This window comes from Mobula hypostoma, chromosome 8 (genome assembly GCF_963921235.1).
Source record: "Mobula hypostoma chromosome 8, sMobHyp1.1, whole genome shotgun sequence".
Lineage (NCBI taxonomy): Eukaryota > Metazoa > Chordata > Chondrichthyes > Myliobatiformes > Myliobatidae > Mobula > Mobula hypostoma.
The window spans coordinates 148,425,541-148,441,063 of record NC_086104.1 but is presented as its reverse complement, the minus strand read 5'-3'; the positions used below and the strand labels follow the sequence as shown (position 1 = coordinate 148,441,063).

At 45.6% G+C, this 15,523-nt stretch overlaps 1 protein-coding gene across 4 annotated transcripts in view; it reads right to left on the bottom strand.

Annotated features, from left to right (window-relative positions):
- The window catches only part of LOC134350283 (transcription factor COE2), a 339,453-nt gene that overhangs the window by 49,119 nt on the left and 274,811 nt on the right, over positions 1 to 15,523 (bottom strand). For all 4 annotated transcript variants that reach the window (XM_063055319.1, XM_063055318.1, XM_063055321.1 and 1 more), the window contains 2 exons: positions 12,323 to 12,411; positions 8,523 to 8,588 (listed from right to left, as the gene is read on the bottom strand). In XM_063055319.1, coding sequence (XP_062911389.1) covers positions 8,523 to 8,588; positions 12,323 to 12,411 — 155 coding nt within the window. The remainder of the gene's footprint in view (positions 1 to 8,522; positions 8,589 to 12,322; positions 12,412 to 15,523) is intronic.

Genomic DNA, 15,523 nt, shown 5'->3' with positions numbered 1-15,523 from the left:
CGGCCTAACGTTCGAGCACTTCGGTTGGGCTTTGGGTATAACAAGGCAGAAGCACCAATGGAAAAGCTGGAATGAAGAGTCTCTTTCCATGCTCTACAACTCTAGGGCTCTAACATACTCGTTTTCTGGAAACAGTCTGAAAATACTTCAGTGGTTTCTTCTCTTTCTTCATTTTGTTAAATATCACTCCAATTGATCTCTTTTTCCTTGGATTTTCCCTATTAAAATACACCAGAGGCCAATTAGAGAATCTAATTAACCACCCCGCATGCTTCGGTACATGGGAGGAAATCAGAGCACCCGGAGAAAGCTCAGCTAGCCACAGGAATAATGTGCAAACTTCATACACGCAGCACCAAAATCAGAATGAAACTGAGCCCCTGGAAACTATGACCCTGAGAAAGGAAGGACATCAGATTGCTTTCTTTAAAGAAGATCAATGAATCGAATAACCTTTTTATGGTTGGAATTACCATGGTCACACGTATTGGTATTGCATTCCCAATTTCTATTAGTTAGCTGAGTTTAAATTTTCAAGCAGTCATTACATTTTACATTTCCAGGCCATTGCTTCAAAGCTTCTTCTGCCCAGTAGTTCATCTTGTCAACCATTCTAATTAGTCCCCCACTTCGCCAGCACCTCATCTCGTACCTCAGTCACTGCACTATAAAAACTTTAAACCATTTTTAACGATGCATACTTGTATTTATGTATTTGTGGGTATTTTATTCTGTAAAATATGCAATAAGTACATAACTAACAGCTTGTACTTCTAACTTTATTTTTATATAATTCTATATTCTGTCTAATTGTTGAAGGTTGTTTTGAGTTGCATGTCTCACCCCTCACCAACACGCCACAGCAAATTCCTAATACTGTACGTGGAAATGTACACGGTGAATAATGTTGATCCTTGAACCAGGTTTGTGTGGACCTGAGACTTGTAAGGGTGGCGAGGACCTGGACGTGTTATAGAGTTATTAAAACAAAACTTCACATCACATTAAAAGTTTGTACCCCTAGGCAAGTAATCTGATCAATTTAGCTCCCCTCCCCAACCCCACTATTATCTCAGTCACTGAACTATAAACACTTTAAACCACTTTTTATAATGCTGTTTACATTATAAATACATGCTGGTATACGACCTTAAAGACACAGGAGCAGCATTAGGCCATTCAGCCCATTGTCTGCTCCACCATTCTATCATGGCTGATTTTTCAACCCTCGCATCCCCATTCTCCTGCCTTTAAACCTTTGATGGCCTTAACTATCCACTTTCACTTTAAACATACTTAATGACTTGGCCTTCCATCTTTGTAAATGAATTCCTCAGATTCACCACCACCATCTGACTAAAGAAATTCCTCCTCATCTTTGTTCTGAAGGGACATCTTTGTATCCTGAGGTTGTGTCCTTTGGACCTAGACTCCCCCACATCCTCTCCACATCCACTCTATGTATTTCTAAACATTTTACGGTATTATCTGTACTTTTAGCTTCCATGTAATTCTTCATTCTGTGTAATTGTTGAATGTTGTTTTTGTTGCATGTTGCATCAAAACACGACAACAATTTCCTACTACATCTAAATGTATATGGCGAATAAAGTTAATTCCTGAAATTGATTCATGATCCTTCAAGACCTCTGAATACCAGTCCTGTAAACAGCCATTGTCCCCACATCCAAAGCTCCACTTGTTAGTCTCGAAGTCCCCTGGGATATCCTCCAGGCTGCAGTTATCAATGATGAGCTGCCATCTGGGACAAGAGTAGACCAGAAGAATCCAAAAAAATAAAAAAATTCCTGTCACCATAAATGCCAGGAGTTGTTACTCATGAGAGTATGAATAAGCTGGTAGCTTAGCAGCCAGCCCTGTATTAGATGTACCATCCTGGAATCAAGCCTAAAACCACAGGCCCAAAACCATCTGGATGGAAGCCTAAGACCGCATTGGTTTAATGCCAGTGAGTTCAAGTGAACAGAGGCAGCTAAAGTATGTATCATTAATCACACATTTGTTTGACATCAATTTATAGCTAGTGAGGTTTATTCTTTTCAACACCAAATACATAAAGCTTGCTCTGGTGGTAAAAATCCCACTGATTGTGGTTCAGACCACTTAGAGCTGGAAGGCTTCAGCTGGTCTGAGCTGTTGTCTCCAGGGTTACAGATTACTTGCAACATTTGAAGCTCTGGAGGAGCTCAGCGGGTCAGGCAGCATCTGTGCATCTATGGAGGGAAATGGACAGGTGATATTTCAGCTTGAGACCCTTCGTCTAGACTGGAACAAAAGAGGGGCGATAGCCAGTATAAAAAAGTAGGGAAAAGGGCGGAGCAAAAGCTGACAAGCGATACACAGGGTTGGTGGATGGGGCAATGATAGACAGATGATTTTCGGATTAGTTGCTTTAATCTAGGCCCAAAGTTGGAGCTCTCAGGTGGGACTTTTGAGGTACGACAAGACGGAAGCACCACTGAATCCACCCATCCTTTCCATCTGCCTGGATCGCTCTCTGGTAACCCCTGCTGGTGAGCGCTTGTAAGCACAGGCCAGCTTTCGAGCAGAGCCACGGCTGGTGGAGAGCCGCTGCCTCACAGCATGAGAGGCCTAGGGTCAATCCTGACCACAGACACAGTCTGTGTGGAGTTTACGTGACCATGTGGTTGGTCTGGATAGTCCCACATTCCAAAGATTAGAATAGTAGGACAAATGGCCGTTATAAATAGCCCCTAGTGCATCGGGGAGTGGTAGAATGTTGGGGCAATTGATGTGAAGGCGAAGAGAATAAATGAGATTGGTATAATTGGATGGTTGATGTTGGCATAGGTTTGATGGGCCGAAGGGCATTTTCCCTGCTCTATGATTGATACAACCTCCTGGCCCAGCCCTCGCTCCTGCAAGGCAATATAGGACCAAAGACCATTAAATATAGGAGCAGAATTAGGCCATTTGGTCCATCAAGTCAGCGTCACCAATTATCATAGCCGATACATTTCCCCTCAGCCCAATTTCTTGGCTTCTGATTCGTCAAGAACTTATCAATCTCTGCCTTAGTGATTCTCAATGATTTGGCTTCCACAGCCACCAGTGGTAACAAATTCTACAGATTCACCACTGTCTGGCTAAAATGGATGTCTCTCTATTCTGAGGCTGTGCCCTCTGGTCCTAGACTCCCCCTCCATAGAAAACCTTCACATCCACTGTATCAAGGTCTTTCAACATTTGATAGGTTTCAATTATATCTCCCCTCAATCCTTTTGAATTCCAGTGAGTACAGATCTAGGGCCATCAACTGGTCCTTATATGGTAACCCTTTCATTCACAGAATCACTCCTGTGAACCTCCTCTGAACCCTCTCCAATGTCAGCACATCCCTTCTCAGATAAGGGGCCCAAGACTGTTCACAATTCTCCAAGTGAGGCCTTACCAGTGTTTCATAAAGCCTCAACACTGCATCCTTGCATGAGATGCCAATGAATTAGCCAAGCTACCCAGCCAGGGGCAAAGAGAAGCACGCTCTAAGATCTCAGTGCAGGCCATTTCAGTTGGGTTTCTCTGCTGCCAATACTGCAATCTCACCCTAATCCTTCAGGGTCCAAGGGGACAGACTCAGAATAAAGGGGTGTCGCTTTAGAACTGAGAGGAGAAGCGGGTGGAGAATCTGTGCAACTCGTTGCCATGGAGGGCTGGGGAGGCCAAGTCATTGCATATTTATGGTTGTATTTAAGGCAGGGATTGAAGGGAGGGGGGTTAAATGTTACAGGAAGAAGGCAGGAAAAAGGCGGGTTGAGGGAAAATCATCAGCCATGATTGAACAACAGCGAAGGCTTGAAGGAGGGAATGACCTTAACTCGGCTCCTATATCTTGTGGTCTTATGGTTCTGCTTTTGAATTTTAGGGTGGCAGAATTTAGGGAGCTACTATAGAGCTGAGGATGGGTCAGCCTTCATCCACGATCATCCCTTAGATAATCACGGATCACCTGGAAGATGCTCAACCGGTGAATAGGCAGACGAACAAAAGAGTGCACTTCAAGGTGAATGCACCAAATGGTTTACCTGTCCTGACGAAGGGTCTCGGCCCAAAACATCGACTGGTTACTCTTTTCCATAGATGCTGCATTTCGCCAGCGTTCTCTATGTGTTTATTTGTCCATTTATTCTTCCACTCTTAACACCTCTCAGCAAGTTTAGAAGATAATAAACTTTTATGATCTGCTGTTTGACAAGAACAGGCAAGCCCAAGTCGCTGCTGTTCCTTCGGCGAAGTGCTGTTTACCAGCTGCTGTTCAGGGTCCTGTTTTCATTGTGGCTGCGGCAACAACCTCACAAGATGGGGTTCACGAAACTGATTTGACGACAGTAAAATACACCCAAAAGCTGGAGTTTATCCTCCAAGGTGCTGTGCTAAACTGGTGTAATTGCACCCCTGTCTTCCAAAAATCTGACTGAAGTACACTTGGTGGCCACTTTATTAGGTACAGAGGTGGAACCTGGCGTGATCCCCTCCTGCTGTAGCCCACCCACTTCAAGTTTCAACATATTGTGCATTCGGAGATGCTCTTCTGCACACCACTGTTGTAACACGTGGTTATTTGAGTTACTGTCATCTTCCTGTCAACTTGAACCAGTCTAGACTTTCTCCTCTAACCTATCTCATTAACAAGGCATTTTTGCCCACAGAACTGCCGCTCACTGGATGTTATTCTGGTTTTCACACTATTCTCTGTAAACTCTAGGGACTGTTGTACGTGATAATCCCAGGAGATCAGCAGTTTCTGAGATACTCAAACCATCCTGTCTGGCGCCAACAATCATTCCATGGTCAAAGTCACTTAGATCACATTTCTTCCCCATTCTGAATGACAACTGAATCTCTTGACCATGTCTGCACGCTTTTTTATGCATTGAGTTGCTGCCACATGATTGGCTGAATAGATATTTGCATTAACGAGTATGTATACAAATGTACCTAATGAAGAGTCCAAATGAAGAGTCTTGACCTGAAATGTTGACTGCCCATTTCCTTCCATAGATTTGCTGAGTTTCTCCAGGGTTGTGTTGCCTCATACAAAGCTCGCTGCTGCCCCCTCTGTTGGCAGACCCGGTGCCGTAGGGAAAATGCCGAAGAGTAGATGATCAACCCAGTCCCTCCCCCAAAGAGCGCTACGTGAGCTTTAGTTGATAATGGCTGCTAATGAATTTAAAGAATAAAAACCTTAAAAAATCAGGACTTTGTATGAATGCAATTTTTATATACTTTCTGTATAAATACTGTTCTGCACATATAAGATTGCACTTGCAGTCATTTCGGGGAAGACCCAGGAACTTCTAGGAAACACAGGGAATTTCCTTGGTAGCTTGGGGAATTGCTCGGAAGCCCTGGGAATTTCTGGTCTCAGTTGCCTTTGGATCAGTGAAGTAGTTCTAGCTGGTCATTGAACAGCGAGGCTGTGTGAGGCTGTGTGCAGGACGTTGACCTGACACCACCGACCCTTCATTCAAATCCTCTCTCCTCGACATTGCCTGATCTGCTCCTGGTTTTGTCATGAAGAAGCAAAAAAGATCAGAGGGATGTTCCATCTGTGTGATCCATGGTGAGTAGCTGGCAAAAGTAGGCCATGCTCAGAGTACTGAGGTTGAATTCCTCAAGGTGCCCAGAACTTGCCGACAGCACCACATTGATTGGCCTTATCTCAAATAATAACAAGGTGGCCTACAGGGAAGAAGTCATCTCTCTGACACAATGGTGTCATGAAAACAACCTCTCCCTCAATGTTGCAAAAACAAAGGAGCTGGTTGTGGATTACAGGAGGAATGGAGATGGGCTAACCCCTATTGACATCAATGGATCTGGGGTTCAGAGGGTAAACAGCTTCAAGTTCCTCAGCATCCACATCACCGAGGACCTCACATGGTCTGTACGTACCGGCTGCGTGGTGAAAAAAGCACAACAGTGCCTCTTTCACCTCAGACGGTTGAGGAAGTTTGGTATGGGCCCCCAAATCCTAAGAACTTTCTACAGGGGAACAATTGAGAGCATCCTGACTGGCTGCATCACGGCCTGGTATAGGAACTGTACCTCCCTTAATCGTAGGACTCTGCAGAAAGTGGCGCGGACAGCCCAGCGCATCTCTAGTTGTGAACTTCCCATGATTCAGGACATTTACTAGGACAGGTGTGTAAAAAGGGCCTGAAGGATCATTGGGGACCCGAGTCACCCCAACCACAATCTATTCCAGCTGCCACCATCTGGGAAGCGGTACCGCAGCATAAAAGCCAGGACCAACAGGCTCCAGGATGGCTCCTTCCACCAGGCCATCAGACTGATGAACTCACACTGATTCGAGTGTACTCTATATTACATTGTCCTATTTATTATGAATTACTAAGATTGCACATGGCACATTTAGATGGACACATAACATAAAGATTTTTATTCGTATATGTGAAGGATGTAAGAAATAAAGTCGATTCAGTTCAAAAATGGCTACATACATAATTTGACAGCACTTGTGCACAAGACAGAAAACAAGTGTGCCTCACTGTACCCAACTTCTAAGAGGAGACTCTGCAGCCTCTTAACATAAGCAGAGGAGGCTGCAGAAGGACTTGGACAGATGAGCGGAATGGGCAATGTGGCAGATGGAATACAATGTAGGGAAACGTATGGTCATGCACTTTGATAGAAGAAATAAAAAATGAAGACTATTTTTCTAGTATGGAGCAAATTAAAAAATCAGAGGTGTAAAGGGACTTGGGAGTTCTAGCGCAGTGTCCCCTAACAGTTAATTTGCAGGTTGAGTCAGTAGTAAGAAAGGCAGATGCGATGTTAGCATTCATTTCCAGGGGACTAGACCATAAAAGCAAATATGAAACGCAGAGGCTTTATAAGGCTTCGGCTCAGATCACAATTTTTAGTTTACAGCCTAATATCGAAGAAAGGATGTGTTGGCATTGGAGAGGGTCCAGATGAGATTTAGATGAATGATCCTGGGAATAAAAGGGTTAATATACAAAGAGCGTTTGATGGCTCTAGGTCAGTAATGACTGGAGCTTAGAAGAATGAGGGGCAATCTCATTGAAACCTACTGAATATTGAAAAGCCTTTTTAGGGTGGACATCGAGAGGATGTTCCCCATAGTTGGGGAGGCTGGGACCAGAGGGCACAGCCTCAGAGTAAGAGGACATCCTTTAGAACAGAGAGAAGAAGGAATTTCTTTAGCCAGAGTATGGTGAGTCTTTGGAATTCATTGCACAGATGGCTGTGGGGGTCATGCAATTGGATATATTTAAAGCAGAGGTTGGTAGATTCTTGATTAGGAAGGGCATCGATGGTTACAGGGATTGAGGTTGAGAGGGAAAATAGATCAACCTTGAGCGAATGGCAAGTAGAAGTGATGGGGCCAATTGGCCTAATGGTGGTGTGCAGCAGCGTCCAGGTTGGAGTCAGTGCTGCCCCCCAGTGTTTGCTTGGTGGAAGACAAGCTGCACAATCCTGCTGAAGGGTCTTGGCCCGAAACATCGACTGTACTCTTTTCCATGGATGCCGCCTGGCCTGCTGAGCTCCTCCAGCACTTTTGTGTCTTGCTTGGATCTCCAGCATCTGCAGATTTGCTCTTGTTTGTGCACAACTGCAGGTTTCTGCGGCATTCAGGGCTCAGTTCTGAACTTTTTTTGCATGGCTGTATCTTACTAATATCTTCATGTGCTTGTTATCTTCTATGTGCTACGTGTGCTTTGTGCTGTGCATGACTGTTGGTACCGCGTTTTACACCTTGCTCCCAGAGTAACACTGTGTTGTTTGGCTGTATTCATGGGTATTCAAGTATGGTTGAATGACAATTAAACCTGAATTGAATTTAATTCTGCTCCTATGTCCTATGGTCCCATAGTCTTAAGGAAATTCAGATGAAATTCTAAATTGATGAGATTTTAAATGGTTTCAATTACATCATACTTCTCAGACATCCCAGCTATAAATTGTACTGTCTTGTCTGAAGCAATATAAGTCAAAAAAATGACACAGTAAGGAAACAGATCTTCAGCTCACCAAGTCTGCACTATTAAGCATCCATATTTACACTAATCCTATAATAACCCATTTTCATCTCCCTTCATTCTCATCCGTGGCACTTCGGTTCCAGAACACACCTCCACACTCATTCCCATTCCCACATGTTGTTCCACGGCCTCATCTGTTGCCATGATAAGGCCACACTCGGGTCAACACCTCATATTCCATCCGGGTAGACTCCATCCTGATGGCAGTGGCCAGTTAGCCTACCAACCTAACTATCTTTGGAATGTTGGAGGAAACAGGAGCACTTGGGGGAAACCCACACAGTCGAGGGGGGGATGTGCCAACCCTCGGGTCAGAACTAAACTCGAGTCGATGGAGCTGAGAGGCAGCAGCTCCTCGACCTGCGTCACTGTGCTGCGCCATGATTGGACTCTGAGGTCTGGCTCTATTTGATTGATGTGTAGTCAGTCCAATCAGTAAACACTCTGCAGTACCTGATTATTTGGAGGTCCTCCATATAAAGCCTCTACAAGGTCTGCCGCCCTCTTCAATAACATTTCCTGTGGGATAAAGCAGTCAATTAATCTCTGATATAAAGTCATAAAAGGATCACAGAACTTAACTCAAGCACCTTAGCCTATTAATTATAGGCTTGCCAGGCCTGGTCAATATTTCTCTGGGTGGCCTGATCTTTACAACCAGCCCTGCTGTGCCTGACTGTTGATCTTGTCTCATGTTTAGTGCAGGAAGAGGGGAAGATTCTCCATGTTGTGAGGGTCCTGGGTCAAAATGGCAGCTCATTGTCCCCGACGCCTATGCCAAACACAGAAAGAAGACTGCAGATCATAGCTTCCACAAGTATCTCACCTCTAGAAGGTCAGGGAGTGGTAGGACATTTCTGGTGTCCCACAAGCCCAAGTTTCCTACCCTCGGGGTAGTTGGCCATGAATTATAGCCAGTTTTTCTGAGGACGTGGGCACGTGGCCAAGTGGTTAAGGCATTCGACTAGTGATCTGAAGGTCGTGAGTTCGAGCCCCAGCCGAGGCAACGTGTTGTGTCCTTGAGCAAGGCATTTAATCACACATTGCTCTGCGACGACACTGGTGCCAAGCTGTATGGGTCCTAATCCCTTCCCTTGGACAACATCAGTGTCGTGGAGAGGGGAGACTTGCAGCATGGGCAACTGCTGGTCTTCCACACGACCTCGCCCAGGCCTGCACCCTGGAGAGTGAAGACTTTCCAGGCGCAGATCCATGGTCTCGCAAGACTAACGGCTGCCTTTATACTTCATATTTTCTGAGGATGGGAAAGGGGGCTTATGAAATGTGCCAGATGGTGGAAGGGGCCCAGAATTTTATTCACTGCTAGATGAATGCCAGAGTCTTGGCTACAATATTTATTCACTGACAAACACATGGTCCTGCATAGACCCATGCGTGCAGTATAAATTTGAAATGATATTCAGGTACAATTTTAACAAGAGTGACTAAAGGTGAATTAAATCACCAAGTGATTGAACCTGTAGCACAGAGCACCAGGCATCTTCTTTATAGTGCTCTATAGCTACCAATCCCCCCAACCCCCACCCCACCATTCCATTTTCATCTCCTTTCCTTCACTCATTGACTCATGTTTTAAATGGAATCTCTCCAAGAGATTCGCTCTTTTGTTTAGAAATTGATCAGTGCCTTTGTCATAACTGACTTGTCGCGAATGGGCAACGAAATTCCACCTGCATTCCTTGGAACTTAAAAGAGCAAGGGGTGATCTTAATGAAACTTATTATATAGTGGGTGTTACACAGGGTAGATGTTGTGGGTTTCATTGGTGAAAGGGTCTCGTATGTTGGGACATAGTTACACGTTGGAATAGTAACTGGAAAATGCCTTGTGCAGGAATGTCATAGAGGGTATGAATCTCTAGAATGGTGGCTTCCCAGTTCAATTTGGCTTCCCATTCCCATTCCTATTCCCATATGTTGTTCCATGGCCTCTTCTATTGCCATGATGAGGACACACTCAGGAGCAACACCTCATATTCCATCTGGGTAGGTTCCAACCTGGTGGCACAAACATCAATTTCTCTGACTTTCGGTAATTTCTCCCCGCCCCTTCTCTTTTTTGACAATTCCCATTCTGGATACCCTCTCACCTCTTCTCTTTTTCTCACCTGCCTATCACCTCCCTCTGATGTCCCTCCTCCTTCTCTTTCTCCCGCGGTCCACTGTCCTCTCCTATCAGATTCATTCTTCTTCACCCCTTTATCTCTTCTACCTATCACCTCCCAGCTTCTTACTTCATCCCCCCCCCCCACTCCCCAACCACCTTCCCCCTCACCTGGTCTCACCTATCAGCTAGTACTTGTCCCCTCCTCTCCTCTCCCACCTGCTTTACTGGTTTCTGCCCCCTCCCTTTCCAGTCCTGACGAAACATCTCGGCGTAATGTTTATTCCCTTCCGTAGATGCAGCCTGACTTGCTGAGCTCCCTCCAGCATTTTGTGTGGATTGCTCAAGATTTCCAGCATCTGCAGAATCCCTTGAGTGTAAGCTGTACTTACAGACCTTTCTGAGCAGAAACCTCTAATGCATCAGTGCCAAAGGCTCACTGTAAATCTATGCTACCCACACCCAGCTTTGCAGAGACATAGACCATGAACTGTGTCACACAGCACTGTATTAAGTGGCGGAAGAATTCAACACTTTATAAGCTGATTAGAGGCTCACACAGCACTTCTGATGTGCTGGCAGTGACTTTCAGGGTAGAACTGTCCACAGTGCTGAAACACACAGGGGCAGCTCCCCAAGGCTGCCCAATTAAGTTCTGTGATTCAAATGAGTTTCTTCTTCGCGGGTGAACACTTTAGAAGAAACAGTTTCCTTGATGCCAAAGGGAAATAAAATGCACATCTCTCAACTTGGGTGCTCTGAAGTGAAGCTCCATTTGTCCGGGATCTTTGATTTAATTCCTGATCTCCCGGCCTGTTTGAAATTGATACTGAGATATGGGTTCTTCCTTCGTGTTTCACGGAGGGAGAAATGGAAGATAAAGGAGGGGGTGCAACTAGAAATGGGCTGAAAATAGCAGCAGAGCTGGCCAACGAAGAGGATTTCAGACACTCTATTCAGGCTGGGACATGGAAGTTCATTCTTGGCAACAAGTTCAGGGTTCCTTCTGTCAGGAATATGATAAAGCAGACTCCCTACTTTCCAGAGCAGTGGTCCAGGATAAGGCTCCATCGTTCTTGTGCGACAAAGTGCCTCTTCTGGTTGCCACTAAGTGCTCTGGATGGCTTATCACTGGGGGTGCCCAGTGGGTGCACCACCCACCCTGCCCATTGGGAGCACCACCCACCTGCCCATTGGGAGCACCATTTTTTCAGCCTAGTGGTTACACCATCTTCCTGCCCAGGCAACACCACCCTTCCTGCCCAGTGGGATCACCATGTTTTCTGCCCAGTGGGTGCACCATCGTTCCTGCACAGTGGGAGCCTCACCTTTCTTGTCCAGTAGGAGCACCACCCTGCTTGCCTGGTGGGAGCAGTACCCTTGCTTCCTAATGGGAGAACCACCCTTCCTTCCCAATGGGAACAGCATCCTTCCCGCACAATGGGAGCATCACCCTTCCTCCCAGGGGCATAAGAGAGCAGCTGGAGGGTAAAGGCACGGACTGAATGGTGCAGCTTTCTGCGGTGAACCTGTCTCCCTAATGCCTTGGGACCTGTGCTACCAGAAGTTCACTCCCCTTGAGTGAACATACGCATAGGTTCCAAGGGACTGGCAGTAGATTGGACCAGGTTTCACCCAGAGCAGACTACTCACACTTCAGTGTTTGTGGGCAGCTAAGCAGCTAATGGACCGAGCATCGTGATGATGTACCACACTGGTGAGGTGCCATAGATTCCACTGTTAGCATGCAGCCAATTTGCTAATCTCGACCACTGGTTTGCCATATTTGGTCTCAACATCTTTGGACAGGCAGGGAGGAAGATTTCTAATTGCTGTTGGATGTGCGGATGTGTGTGTGTGTGTGTTTACATCTTGAACAGAACTGCACTTGCAATGCCTTTCATGGTCAAATATCGATTGGCTTCCAGTCTAAAGGATGACCCATCGTATTACGTCAGAGTTTATAGCAAACTAGACGGGCGGGCGGTGGGGGGGGGGGCGGAATGAAGGAACTGTAATTGTCTGTCAGAAACCTCGCAAAGAAACCTTAGCAGGTGCCTACTGTGGTAAGAACAGGGCTCCACACATTGAATGCAAGCACCAATTTTACTCAGTGTTCTTCTACTAACCTTTGCTAGTCTTTCTGGATCACCAGGGTGTCGTGGGATGACCTTCTGTAGCCTCTGGAATCCGTAGTCTATTGTGGGCTCATTCAGGGCTGTTGAACCAAGCGAGAATTTGACCACGTTAGCTCAGGCAAAATTGAATATTGCTATACATTTTCAATATCTGGGTAGTCAAAACAGCAAGGTTTCACCATAAAAAGGAGACAGGTCAAGAAGTAGTTCTTGTCCTATGTGGTGAAGGATTTAATTTTATTGAGACAGAAGCTGGGGAGGGGATAGTTGGCACACTTAAACAAGTACAAGTCAATACAAGTATGCTGTACGATACACAACACAGAGACTTTATAGTGTATTATCCCAGAACGAGGGCTAGACTATTCTCCACTTCCAAACTGGGCAAAGTCCATTTAAAGATAAATATAAAGAGTAGCTATATTTGTCCCAAGAACATCGAAACATCAAAACATACAGTGAAATACAACGTCTTGCATCAAATCAAATCAGCGAGATCTTGCTGGGCAGCCTGCAAGTGTCAACATGCTTCATTCACCAAGATAGCAATCTCACGACTCACTAACCCTAACCATACATCTTTGGAATGTGGGAGGTAAACAGAGCACTCGGAGGAAACCCATGCAGTCATGGGGGAAACGTACAAACTCCTTACAGGCAGCGGCAGCTATTGAAACCCGCTTTTACAGATGGCTGCTGTAAAGTGTTGTGCTAACCACCTCGCTACTGTTCCAAAAGGAACACATAAATAAATTCAAAAGGTGAGGTCCAGGATAGAGATACGCAGAACGTGTTTGTAGATCACACTTAGAAATACTGTATGCAGATCGTTTAGATTAGATTAGATTATGAGGACACTCAGTCCTCGTTTATTGTCATTTAGAAATGCATGTATTAAAAAATGATACAATATTCCTCCAGAATGATATCTCAGAAACACAGGACAAACCAAGAGTAAAACTGACAAAACCACATAGTTATAACATATAAACATACAACAATTACAGCACGGAAACAGGCCATCTTGGCCCTTCTAGTCCGTGCCGATAGTTATAACAGTGCAAAGCAATATCGTAATTTGATAAAGAGTAGACCATGGGCACAATAAAAAAAAGTCTCAGAGTCCCGATAGCCTCATCATCTCACGCAGACGGTAGAAGGGAGAAACTCTCCCTGCCATGAACCTCCAAGCGCCGCAAACTTGCCGATACCACACCATTGGAAGCACCCGACCGCAGCGGACTCTGAGTCCGTCCGAAAACTTCGAGCCTCCGACCAACCCTCTGACACCGAGCACCATCCTCTGCCGAGCGCTTCGACCCTGCCCCGGCTGCCAAGGAACAGGCAAAGCCGAGGACTCGGGGCCATTCCCTCCGGAGATTCTGGACCACACAGTAGCAACGGCAGCAAAGCGGGCATTTCAGAAGTTTCACCAGATGTTCCTCCGTGCTCTCACGTCTGTCTCCATCAAATCAGGATTGTGCACGGCACCCTGCTTGACAGGTAACAGATATCACCACCAGAGTGGCCGTTGCGAGCTGCGTCACGCCGCCATCTTCTCCTCCTCCCTCCAAGGCCGACTACAGTCCGTCCTGTGTGTTTTGTTTACGATGTCCAAAATGGTCTAACCCTAACCATACGACTTCGGACTGTGGGAGGAAACCAGAGCACCCAGAGGAAGCCCTCACGGTCACGGGGACAACGTACAAACACCGCACAGGCAGCAGCAGGAATCGAACCCCAAGCAGTGATCACCAGCGCTGTAATAGTGTCACCCTAACTGCTATACAACATGCCACACCATCTGATGGACAATGAACCTTTATATAAGAAGTTGGATGTTAGATAATGCTAAAACCTATTGAGGAGGAAGTGGAAATGAACATCAGGCAGAGAGTGGTGCTGCAGACATTGGAGATTGTGGTTGGGGAGGCAGTACAGAGCTTAGGAGTGAGTAAACATAGCTCAAAGTTCAATGTAAATATATTATCAAAGTACAAAAATGTACTACCTTGGGATTCATTTTCTTGCAGGTATTTACAGGAAATAAATGAAATACAATAGAATTTATTAAAAAAAACTATATATAAACAAAGACCGATGGATAACCAATGTGCAAAAGAAGACAATTTGTGCAAATGAAAAATACTGAAAACATCAATTGTAAAGAGTCCTTGAAAGTGAGTCCGTAGGTTATTGAAGTTATACATGCTGGTTCAGGAGCCTGATGGTTGTAGGTTAATAACTGGTCCTGAACGTGGTGGTGTGGAACCAAAGGCTTCTATGCCTCCTGCCCAATGGTAGTGGTGGTAATTTTGGGCATGGCCTTGATGGTGGATACTGCTTTCTTGTGGCAGCGTTCCATGTAAATACTGTATACTCACTAGTGGGGAGGACTTTGCCTGTGATGGAGTGGGCTGTATTCACCACTTTCGGGGCCCTTTCTTTTCCTGGGTGTGGCGCGTGGCCAAGTGGTTAGGGCGTTGGGCTCACGATCTGAAGGTCATGGGTTCAAGTCTCGGCCGAGGCAACGTGTTGTGTCTTTGAGCAAGGCACTTCACCACACACTGTTCCAGTCCACCCAGCTGGAAATGGGTACCGGCAAATGCTGGGGGTTAACCTCGCGATAGACTGGCGTCCTATCTGGGGGGGGGAGTCTTGTCTTGTACTTTCAGTCGCTTCACGCCACAGAAACCAGCATAAACACCAGCCTGATGGGCCACAAGGCTCGGGACAGACTGTAACTCTTCTTTTCCTGGGGACTGATGCTCCCCAGACTAGTTGACACATTCATAGACTATAACATGAAGGGATTCGTAACCCAAGTCCTTGCCTCAGTCAGAGACATGTACTGTAAACCATTTATTATTTTTATTTAGCAATACAGCATGGAGTGGGCCCTTCCAGGCCTTCGAGCCACACCACCCAGCAAACCCTGACAAACCAGATTAACCCAGGAAAAGGATCTAGTGCCTTCCTGGTGTATATGATGAATCATCTCTTCTCAGGCTTCCAGTGTATACAGGTATTGATTATAATCGACGTTTCGATGGCAAACTCTGCATCCCTGATGAAGATGGCAGAGTTTGTCATTGAAACATCGATTATAGTCGATACCTGTACCCAGCTGGAAGCCCAAGAAGGGTTTATTTAGATTAATACTAATCGAATCACAGGGCAATTTACAATGAT